Source organism: Anastrepha obliqua, chromosome 3 (genome assembly GCF_027943255.1).
Source record: "Anastrepha obliqua isolate idAnaObli1 chromosome 3, idAnaObli1_1.0, whole genome shotgun sequence".
Classification (NCBI taxonomy): domain Eukaryota; kingdom Metazoa; phylum Arthropoda; class Insecta; order Diptera; family Tephritidae; genus Anastrepha; species Anastrepha obliqua.
Window position 1 is genome coordinate 87,847,139 of NC_072894.1, and position 11,886 is coordinate 87,859,024.

At 34.5% G+C, this 11,886-nt stretch overlaps 1 protein-coding gene across 2 annotated transcripts in view; it reads left to right on the forward strand.

The window, feature by feature from the left end:
- Positions 1 to 11,394, forward strand: part of LOC129240845 (ceramide transfer protein) — a 29,850-nt gene extending 18,456 nt beyond the window's left edge. For both annotated transcript variants that reach the window (XM_054876871.1, XM_054876872.1), the window contains 5 exons: positions 7,758 to 7,985; positions 8,054 to 8,285; positions 8,364 to 8,566; positions 10,436 to 10,571; positions 10,642 to 11,394. In XM_054876871.1, the coding sequence (XP_054732846.1) occupies positions 7,758 to 7,985; positions 8,054 to 8,285; positions 8,364 to 8,566; positions 10,436 to 10,571; positions 10,642 to 10,769 (927 nt within the window). In that variant the 3' untranslated portion in view covers positions 10,770 to 11,394. The remainder of the gene's footprint in view (positions 1 to 7,757; positions 7,986 to 8,053; positions 8,286 to 8,363; positions 8,567 to 10,435; positions 10,572 to 10,641) is intronic.
- The last annotated feature ends 492 nt before the right edge of the window (positions 11,395 to 11,886 follow it).

An 11,886-nucleotide genomic window follows, 5' to 3' on the forward strand; every position in this document is an offset into this window, starting at 1 on the left:
CGAAGCGTGAAAGTAATCTGCATAGATTTGGTTTCTACGCCATGTTTTCTTGTAAGTGGTAAGAAGCAATTGAGGCATGGTCACTTTTGGACATTATAACCGCATCATCGGCATTAGTGGGTGTATATGAGCTTTTCGTTAGGGTACGTCGGCGTGTGTTGAAATTAATTTTCTTTGTTGAATTATCGGATTAAGTCTTTGCAGAAGCAGCTTTTCAAAAAGGTTAGAAACAACAGGAGGTTTCCCAGGCTTTGGAATAAGTATAATATCAGCACTTACCAATGCATGGGAAAGTACTCGTTTTGGATCATCGCATTAAATGTATTATAGCCACAAGCGGGTAACTCTTTTAAAACCATACTCGTTATGAGGTCGTATCCCGCGCCTTTTTTGTTTTGAGATCATTGCTTATTGTGTGTTTTACCTCTTCCCAAGTAAATCGTGGAATCGGGGGAAATCCATTTGAAATGGCACGGAGAAAAAATTTTAAATTTTATGGTCTTTTTCCGGATTTTCATTGGGAAATGGTACCAAAACCTCTGAAAGGTGTTTCGCAAATTCGGTATTTCCGTTGGACGTTTTTATCGGTGCAATGTTAGATGTTGGCTGTAACATTGTTTTCGTTACCTTTCACAGTGAATAGTCCGTAGCTAGCGTACTCTTGAAATTCTTCACTCTTTGCGTCTTTTAGTGCGGTTTTTAATTGTGTGGGAGCCTGTTAAGGTGTTGTTTGTCATTTTTGTCATATACGCCGTAGCTTGCGTATTTCATATATTAAAGTCTTAATGCGATCGTCAATATGTGTGACGGCGTAGTTGCACTCTATTTCTGACGTTGCCGTCTATGCAGCACTTCAAATGCATTTGTTGAAAAAATATACCCGGTTTGTCCGTTTGTTGTGCAACCTTGCTTGAGTTTTTCTTTTCGTAAAAACAAGAACTTAAAGTCAAAATCAGTGGTGAGTGGACTGATGAGGGATCGGGAAATACTTCTACTTCGTAGCTGTGCTGGATGATTCCATTGGCGTTACAAATCTCAAGTATCAGCGTCTCATTTATTTTGGTACATTTGGGAGCAATGCTGTTAATAGATTAAGTACAGTACTCATTTGTTCGACTAGAGTTTTTAACATTCTCTTAAGCTCTTCAATTTCACAATAGTTGTTTGTGGTTGTTCCTGTGCCGGTAACCTGTTTTTTAGGGCTCCCGCGTAAGACATCGTATTCTTTACTGTTGCATATCGTGGGACAATATCGAGCCATTACCGCCAAAATAATGTATCCCACACCATAATCGATTTTTGTTTTGTTATCGAAATCTATAATTCAACATCATTTGCATTATCTGTCAAAATTTCATGGCTGTAAATTAAACCGTTATGATTTTATAACAAAAACAATTTTAATGTAAATGCATATGGTGACTTGTTTACATTTTCTTTGAACGCTTGTGTGGGATACAATTAAATTCTCTTTTAAAATAAATGAAACACAAGGGAAAAAAATGAAAAAAAAACACAATTTTTTGAGACTTTAATTAAAGATAAAGCTTTAGAACAATATGTCGAAGGTATGAATTTGTTTTTTTTGCAAAATATGGTTTTGTTTTCAATTATTGGATATTTTTACAGCTCTCCCTGGTACCGTATAGCGGTTCAGATGAATCTTTCGTTGATTTAAATGGTTTGGAAAGTTTAAAAAAAGTCGAGGAGGAAACGTGTGTTGGGAAAAGGGGCTACAGAAAGCAAAAGAGAATACCTAAAAGGCTGCAAAAAGTTAACAAAAAAAATACGAGTGTTTTGCTCAACCCGTGCTTAAAGAAAAAATGTCCAAATTCGTGTCATGATAAAATTTCTGAAGATGAAAGAGTAAGAATAAATGAACATTTTTGGGGAATCGGCAACAAAATTAGACAGAAAGATTGGCTGTCTTCTTGTGTTAAACAAGTCGATATTAAAAGGCGATATGGAGAAAGTGACAGAAAAAAGTGCAGCTTTAATTATTTTATCAATATCAATAATAGCAGTTTTAAAGTTTGTCAACAATTTTTATTGAAAACGTTGAACATTTCACAAACTCTTTTAATATCCGTAATAAAAAATAGAAGTTCGTTTAAAACTTGCCTTGAAAATATAAAAAAGCCAACTGCACACAACAAATCTGAAGAAGCAAGCATATCGCTAGTAAAATCCTTTATAGAACAATTACCAGCGGTTCCTTCACAGGCGTTACTTCCAAATTCAGTGAAAATTCAATTTACAAAATTACGCTCTGTTACTTTGGAAAAAAATATTCCAAATATTGCTCTTAAATATAGCTACTTTGATGAATCTGAAACCATAAATTATGATCTAGATTCAATTCCACGATCCAGACGAAATTCCAAAATAGTTTGTGAGGGACCTACTCAATTATATGATGATATATTAAACATTTCTTCTGCTAAATATAAGGATTTGAAAACGCTTTGCGATAGAAAAACTTTACCCGTAAAATTCCAACACGAGTATTTAAATTTAAAATGGAATGGATCTGTTAAAGATTTGCTACCTGAAACCGACCAGGAAGATAGTATTTAGATAGTATTTTACAAGATTTTAAATTAACATTACTTTGTTAACAGAAAACTTTAAATATATGAATTACATTACTTTATTTTTGTTTTATCGAATATACTAAGAAATGTATACATATATTTTTTTTAAATCAAATGTAATTTAATTTTAAGGACTAAGTAAAAAAATGAAATAAAAAAAAAACGGGAAGTCACTTCCTTAAAATAAATTTTTGTGTAACCCACACACTTTTTTAATAATAGGTTGCCAGAAGGAAAGCAAAAAAAATGTATCCCACAAAAACAACCCTTATGATGCAAATATCTATTTAAAATTATTAAAATTAAATGTATTACACAAAAAAATGTTTACATTATAAATTTTAAAATAATGGCTTTATTCAAACTGATTTAATTTAAAAAAAACCTTCCCCTGTAAAATTTCGAATTTGTGGGATACATTTTTTCGGCGGTTATGGCTCGATATTTCCAAGCACTTTTCGCACAGTGGGATACGCTTTTCATTACAGGTTCTTGTAAACAGTACAACCCTTGTAAATGGTGGGATGGTTGCCTTCACATAACACGCATTTTACTTTTTTTGAAGTCCCTTTTCGAGGGCAGTCAGCAGTTAAGTGATTACCAACGCATTTTACGCATCTTGCGCTGCAATTGCAAAATTGCTGGGTATGCCCATGCCGTTGACATCTGGTGCATTGGATATATTTATTTGTTTATTTGTGTTTGAATGGATACATTCTTGCAGACTATGTTAAGCTAATTTATAATAGATAGTTTAGTAATTACTAAGGAAAAAACGATTTAAGATGGTTTACTAAGATACCATACGGCCACGTAAAATCAGCACCAGAAGAATTGAAAAACAAATTTAAACTTGCACATGCCCTAGAAATCGGAGTAAATTATAACTATTTCGTTTCAATGACTACCAAAAAATATTATCTTTCAGAATTTCGTTACCTTGATACCAAAACAAAATACCAAAAACAATTTCGTTTCGTTTATTTAAGAAAATATGTTTTAAATGTTATATTCAAGCTTAATTCTAAGGATATTTTTATCTTTTTATTTTTTTTTTGTTGGCAAGTTTGCCCTTGTTTTTTTTCTTTTTAGAGGAGTTGCTGCTGCTCCTCTTGCTCTTGCAGCTTTTCAAAAGCATAAATGTGCTTACGTTTAGTGATCTATCAGTTCAGATATACTTGATTTATAATTTTATTTGTTTAATTCACATTGTTCGAGTTAGGTCTCCAACAAAAGAGGAAAAACAATACAGCAATTGTATCAGCACTCCAACTTAACTGTGAATAAAAGGGGCTTCAACTCACTTCTCATAATATACCATACTCACACCGTAGATATTTCTCTTGCTTCACCTAGCATTAATCAATTTTCTATTGGAACTCTCTTCTTAACGGCAGCGCTCATTTCCTTCTACATAATATTGAAGAGATATACAATACAGAGTTTGGCTATCTGAAGCAAAATTGTGAGAGTAACTTCGGTTGCCACGTCATAGAGGACTCGGCAGCGGAATTGTTCCCGTTCCTTTCACACGCATTCTTCCTCTTCACACGCATTCTTCCTCACGCTCTTCCAATCAGTCGTTCCAACGGCAACGAAGTAACATGAACAGTGGCTCGCTGATTTTTTCTTATATCACTAACACAATCTTAGTTTTTGCGTGAACAAACCGCCGTCACATTCCCTGATAGGGCAGCAAATCAGCTGAGAAGTAAACGGTCTTATGTTGTCTCCACCGTGACAATATCGGAGTAAACACAACTGTTTTCTAAAATTCTCTGATGATTGGGTTAAGTCCGATAAAGTTCGGGAAAATAATATTGTAAAATATACCACCATCCAAAATACCAATAAAGATGTTTCTATTTTTAAATCCGTACTATATCCGCTGAGTTATTGTTATTCTTATGAGGTCTGAGTCATTCCTAATGTACCGCTCCTAACGAATCAATGGACTTTCCCTAGAAAAAGAAAAGGCTTTGGGGGAGCCAAAATGCCACCATCTTAGGAATTCGAAACACAAATTTTGGCATACCCTGAAGCACAATATAAGCTCAGAAGCAAATGCGCTCTTTAAAAAGGAACCAAAAAGAGTATCGTTTCACTTATTATGCATTTAAAAAATGATTGCTTCTCTCGCTTGCCCCAGAATTGGAGAACTATCTCATCTTTATATTTATGTCGAATATGGATAAACAAAAAATGTAGTCAATCCACTAGTTTTACAATAAAAAACTATTTTCTATGAAAAATATTTCAGTGAATTTCACTCCACAAGGCCACCGAAACACACGGGTCGCATCGTCATCGTAGCGTATGCGACAATATGTACGCGAGGCACAGCAAACATGCAGCATGACGCTTATCGTACAGTAGAGCCGTCAAATATTCTGTACGCTTGTAGTTTATTTATGTATTGTTTTGTATTTGGCATTAAAAAAAAATTTTGTTTTGGAAGGATGGAAAAATCGTATTTAACATCTCTGAAAGGTTTTTGTCTACAATTAAAAAAATGTATATGAGCTTTCCTTTAAAATTTTTTAATTTTAAATTTTAATTTTAAAAATTTTCTTAACTTTAAAAAAGTTTCCTCAGTGCTCTCTGGAGAAGTTCAAGGGGTGTGGGTACTTTTTGTTCAAATTTACGCACTGCCTTTCCTGCGGAGTATAGTTGACAAATCAAAACGAAAGTACGGTAAAAACTCGAAAAAAAGATATCATTTATTTTGTTTGCACCTGGCCCGAAAACTTTTCTGCTTACAATTAAAAAAATAATGCTTGAAAAAAAAAATAAACATTGTGAACACCTATCTCTCAAAAACCAAATTTCATCAAAATAGAAGCGATGAAGTTTTAAGGCGCTTCACTTCACGTATTTTATATAGAAGAGGTTGTAAAAAAATGTGTATGGTCAATTATCTCCAAATATTTTTTCGTATTGATATTTTGCACATACTCATTCACCTACTTCAGTTAATTTAATGTTATGGTATGCATGTAGGTATGTAATTTCGAAAAAAGTATGTCTTGAATTACTTTGTTTTATTTATTAAGTCCTATGTAGAAGAAGCAAAATTGCTTAGCTCGATCATAGAGCACCAGTTGTAAATGCATATTAGTTCACGTTTTCAATTCAATCACTCAGTGGGTGATTCGCAACGATCGCGTCAACTTGGTGAACGACACAAATATTGTATTTGTAATGCGTGTTTTGTTAGTTGTTTTAGACGTTGTGAATTTGTTTAATTATTCTATGCACACTATCGCTTGCTTACCGATTGAAATATGAAGTAACGTTATATTATTATTATCTATATACATTCGAACGTTATTTGATTATCAACAATTTTCGTAAAAAAAAAAATTAAAAAATAGTTACGATAAATGTGATGACAGTTGCTTATTTGCAAAATTCTGTCCAATGTTTTGATGAGCCAACAAAGTGCTAAGATAAATATACATTTATAATTTAATTTAAAAAAATACATTCAATCATAGGCATTTAAAGAATGCAATCTGCCCGCTTTCCGCCCAAATAAATAAAGCGTACACACACCAAAGAAACCATTGTACGTTAAATAATAAATATTAGTTTATTATAAATACATCAACATTGTTTATTGATTGTTTGTTAATGATAACTGATTTTTTGTAATTTTTTGGATATCCTCTTCTATCAGTGTACAGCGTGGTTATTATTATAAGTTTAATCCAAAGATTCATTATTTATGGAACACGATTTCATTCATGTATGTATGTGGCTGCCTCGGGTGGCTTCGCAGTAGCGCATCCTGTTAAGACAGTCTTCCAAAATCTTGGTGACGGTTTCTGGCTCTATCTTACGAATGGCTTGTTCGAGGGGCCAATTGATATCGTCGAGATAGCTGATAACACGATTATCGAACTTGGCGCTCAAAAGATCGAGTTTCACGTTGGCTGTGTATCATAGAACGCCATTCTGCCAAAACCAAAGATCGCCCAAGTCCAATCTTAAGTTTCCGGCCACTAAAATTCGTTTATCATGGCTCTGCAGCGTTTTCCAATGGGGCAATGATGTCACAGCCCCATAAACCGCACCAAACTGTTATTCTCTGAGGATGCATTGGTTTCTCGATTATCGTGTACCAGTTTTTCGATCCCCAAATACGTAAGTTTAGCTTGTTAATATAGCCGCCGAAATGAAAAGACCATTTTAAATTCGTTTCAACAAACGCATTGTTCGGTCTACACCGCATTGACTTTGGCAATAAGTTTCCAATATCTCCCAACGTTGTTCAAGCGTAAAAGGATTCATTTTGTAACGCGGAGATATGATACTGAATTTCTGTCAAGGAAGAACACTGTCACTGTCAATATAACATATAAACTTCCCGACCCCGGTATATGATCAGTCGAATTGTGATTTGCTTCAGAGCACAAACATCTTTTTGGGGCTTTGGTGCATTATTTGAGCTTGTGGTCGCACCTAATGCAGAAACCTTGGCCATTCTGTCGGGCCCTTTGCAATTCTATGTTAGGTGGCCTGAGCCGAAGCAATTGAAGCAGCACTTAATGCTTAGCTGAGGTCCCATTCTGCAGTTCACCCAACCGATTTTTATTCGTGACTTATCGAGGAAAATATCAGCTTTCTGCTGTGATAAAGTCATGTTGGCACGAACCTGTTCTCTGCTGTTTAGTATTGACAAGTTGACGCCTATCTCTTCCGTGGTTGTAGTAAGGGTCATTTGGTCGCCATATTAATACCCTTGAACGAATTAAAAAAAACATTTTCTTTGTTTCGCTTTCAGATCGCTTAATTTTGTAATAAATGTAAAACAAAATAGAAGGAGAGTATTTTTACTCTGCTGTATCTTTTACATTTTCAGTCCTGTGCTCTTTTATGGATCGTGTTAGAATGGTTTATGCCTCTTATGCTCTGATACATAGGACATTGAGATATTTTAATAAGATTTAAAATTCTTTGGCTTTTGATTTTTTCATTTTCCAAAAAAAATTTCAAATTGTCAATGAATGAATTATATAAATACATATGTAAGTATTTCCCACTATCATCTAGTATTTATTCATGCATTTCTTGATTTACTAAGAATAAACAAATAATTGCAAAATAAACAAATAAACAAAATGGCTGGCGAGGTACAAAAATAATTATATCTTTTTTCAGGAGGGTCCACATTCCACGTTACCCGAAGATGAGTTCTTTGATGCCGTTGAAACTGGCCTGGAAAAGATCGAAGAAGACATGCAAATTCGCGCAAAGTTAAAATTGCAATCTCAGCAATCATTAACGTTGGCCCACGGGCCGCATCCACCCAACACAGAAAGAAATAATCCCAACTTAGAAGGATTCGGCACTGGCGGACTGGCGAGAAAACACGAATTATGGCCCGAGGTAATAGTACAATCAAGTTAAGCTTTTTGTTATGGTAATTTTAATTTCGTTTAATTTTCGTTTCATAGATCGATCGCGTTTGTAGAGAACAGTTACATTATGCTCGCGAAGGAGTCGGGCAGGGAGGTAACGGTTGGCAAATATTTGCCGATGAAGGTGAAATAAAAATGTATAAGCGGGAAGAGGAGGTAAATGGATTAGTCATGGATCCCTTAAAAGCGTATCACAGTGTTAATGGTGTTACGGCACGCGAAATGTGCCATTACTTCTTCATGCCCGAATTTCGAAATGACTGGGAAAGTAAGTACGGAACAGTTGTTTAATCCACATTTAAATTTTTCCAATAAATATTAAATATCTCTTGACAACTTTTTGTAGCAACGCTTGAAGACTGCACGATATTAGAAAAAATATCACCAGACACATTCGTTTTCTTACAAACACATAAACGGATCTGGCCTGCCAGCCAACGTGATGCTCTTTTTTGGTCACATATGCGCAAAATTACTGATGCCCTGGATGAAGACGCTGAGGATATGTGGGTTGTTTGTAATAACTCCACGGATTACTCCAAACAGGAAGTTAGTTATGTATTATGTTAAATTATAATTTATATACTCGAATCTATCGGCCAGATCAGAGAAATACTGGTAGAAAATTAACAGTACTTATTGAGCAAAAGCAAAATACTCTAACTATTTATAGAAGTTTTGAAATCGTTTCCAGTTTTAATGAAAAGAGTCATACTCTTGCGCTTCTAATAAGTGTTTATACTATTTTAATTTGCCTGAAAACATTTATATATATAAATATATTCCCATAGTTCCTAGACGAAACATGGGGCCTAAGAAAACATTTAAATAATATAAATTAGCGTTGCTTGGTTGGTGTTAGCTGTTGTATTTTTCGCTCTTTAAAGTTTTTATGTCTACTAAACAGGAATTACCTCGATTTCAGAAATAAATAAATGTGTCAGAGACTCTTTTATATAATTTATATACTATTATTAATAAGAACTTGTTTGTGCCGGCTTAAGGTTGATCGTAACCAAGCCAAAGTTCTCTAATTGTAATGGACTTTTCCATTTACAATGCTTAAGTGTTTCTGCAGCTGATTAAGAGTTTCTGTTTAGCTCAGTATTTTCCGTCAAAACTGTGCTACTATCCGCCGAAATTCATACCGCTCGCACTCTGGCCGCCAGTGGAATGGAGAGCCCAATGAGCTTGCCATATAATCCATCGATCTTGAGTGTAAATACTTCGTCGCAATAACAAATGCCGGAGTGGTACGAAACTCAAGAGCTCAGAGCAAATGGCAGGCCTTCGGCTAACGTTTTACAAGACTGCATTCAAAATAAGGCGCATTTAAAAAGTAGTATCAGCAAAGCAGCTGGTTTAATTTTTTATTTTATTATTTTATTTTTATATTTTGATATTTTAGGGATAAAAAACAAAAACAAAATACATTGCGTTTGTTGCTTTTGCTCTACTGCTGCTACCTGTTCAATGTAACATAATTACTTGATGTTGTATACTTTTATTATTTATAAAAAAATTTACCCTGACTCAGCCCTACATAACTTCGGTATAATTTTTAAATCAATGAAAATTTAATTCATTAAAATTACAAAACCATATTTGAGCACTCGGTTTTGAAAAATTTAATGTGGGTCGGCTGCAAAAAAGATTGGAAGAATAAATGTGTGCGATGTGGTGAGGTCTACAAACACATTCAAGCCAAAAACATCATTTTCTCCTGGGTTTTAGTAGACCAGCTTTAATTAATTTATTAGTCCTCCAACTCCGGGGAATCAGACTCAGGACATCTGATCCCAAAACGCCCCAACTTAGTCTACTAGATTGTGCTTGTGATAAGTCTTACTTGCGCTAAGGCATTTCATAATCGCTCGGATTAAAGTGACTAGTTTAAGACCCTGGGCTTTATTGAATGCTCTCCGACACTGCGCACGATTTACCCTTTGCTCCAAGTTGTTATTCTATGTCACTTCCCTACATAGAGCCAATTACTATATATGCATACATGCCTGCTGTGATTTATTGATCGATATGACATCAACTTGATATCGTTGGTGAATAGCATTACATATTAGATACACGATTCGACTTTCTGCACAATAAATGGGCAGGATCAAAGGTGTGAAAATATAACTTCTCAAGAAAGGGTTTAAAAGGCCCGTAAGACGTGGCGCCAAAAAAAAGCTAATTTTACTAACGTCTTCGCTTCAAATTACCCCAAGCGGGAATACTTACCTAAACAATTTTGTAGTGCTGTTCAATGTAATCGTTAAGCTTAAAAGAAAAAATTGAAACTTTTTTAATGGAAAAATACTTGTAAAGGTGGTGGTTGGAAATTGGCTGGAACATTTTTTATTTAGTTATTCATAAGATAAAAATTTCGATTAATTCTATCATTATTTCTTTATATTCTAGTCAAAAAATGGCAAGTGTGTTCGTATATTTTTGACGGTGATTTTAGCTTGCCAGACGCATTTACCACCTGGAAAAACAAAAAACGATGATCTTACTCGCGATGAATTAACATGTAAAATCACATACTGCTCTGTCGGTAAGCTACAAGGAAGTGGTGAATCTATTATTAAATTATTACAAAGTTTTCATTTTTATGTTCAATATAGTGAATCCTGGTGGTTGGGCGCCTGCCTCCGCTTTGCGCGCTGTTTACAAGCGCGAATATCCCAAGTTCCTTAAACGCTTCACCGGATACGTGATAGATCAGTGCAAGGACAAACCAATAATGTTCTGATATTAGCAAATATCCAGAACTTTTCGCGACAAAATAATGGAATAAAGCTTTGATATCTATTATGGTGATTTCCTTAATTAAAAGTTAATAGTAACTAAGAATAGATGCTGTACAAGTAGAATAAACTGATGTACCGTCTTGATGTGTAATTTTTTTTGCTACTGTTATGCAAACTTATTCAACACATTTTGTTTTTTTTGCAATACGATTAATATTCAAAAGTTAATTAAAATTTGTTTGTTCTGTACGAAACAGAAATATGTATGTAGTTCACTCAAACATTGTTTGATAGTTTAGTTCACGTTGGAAGTTTAAAAGCCACGAAACTATGGGGCAAGCAAATTGATGTAAATATGAATAAGCGAAAAAGTGTATACTGTGAAGTGTCCAAACCAGTTATTGTTCTTATAGTTCAAATGACATAAATGTAACTAATCAATCTATATAAAGGCAATCATTTTTTGTATTAAAATAGAGCTTTCGCTCTTAAGCTTAGATCATTTATATTTGCGGATGACTGAACTGAAATTGGAAAATACATAGAAGTATTTATTTTGAATATATTAATACGATTTTTGGGATAATATCGCTTCAAGAAATTACTGAATAAATTATTTTCGCACTATATCATTTTCATAATTTTGAAGAGGGATAGTCAAGGCGATGTTAGAATCAAGTGATGCAGTTGATATAATTGAAATCGTTTAGTTTATGCTCAAACGCTCGAGGGGTACTAGAGCTAGACATCTACAGAGAAGGTGCTCGACTGCTTTTTATTTACTTTGCTTGAGGGTGCCTTTTTCCTGCTTTCGGAATAAACACAACCCTCGCTTTTCTCCACGAAACAAGAACATAGTTAAACTCCAAACATTCTATGAGTATCGTTCTTAACCATGGTACCAAAAGATGGCTTACCTTACCGAGCTTGTCCCTGCGGTCTATGTGTGCCACTATCAAGGGTTTTTTGGCATTTTGACTGGCCGCTGCCGCTGCTTTTGATGTTGTCAGTTTTTCTCTATACAGATTTTTCGGCTTTGCCATCTCGTCTTTATACTTTTGCTCTTTCGAAGGTACTGAAGCTTCGCTATCTGCAGAACGTTGCCTTTTCATTGCTAGT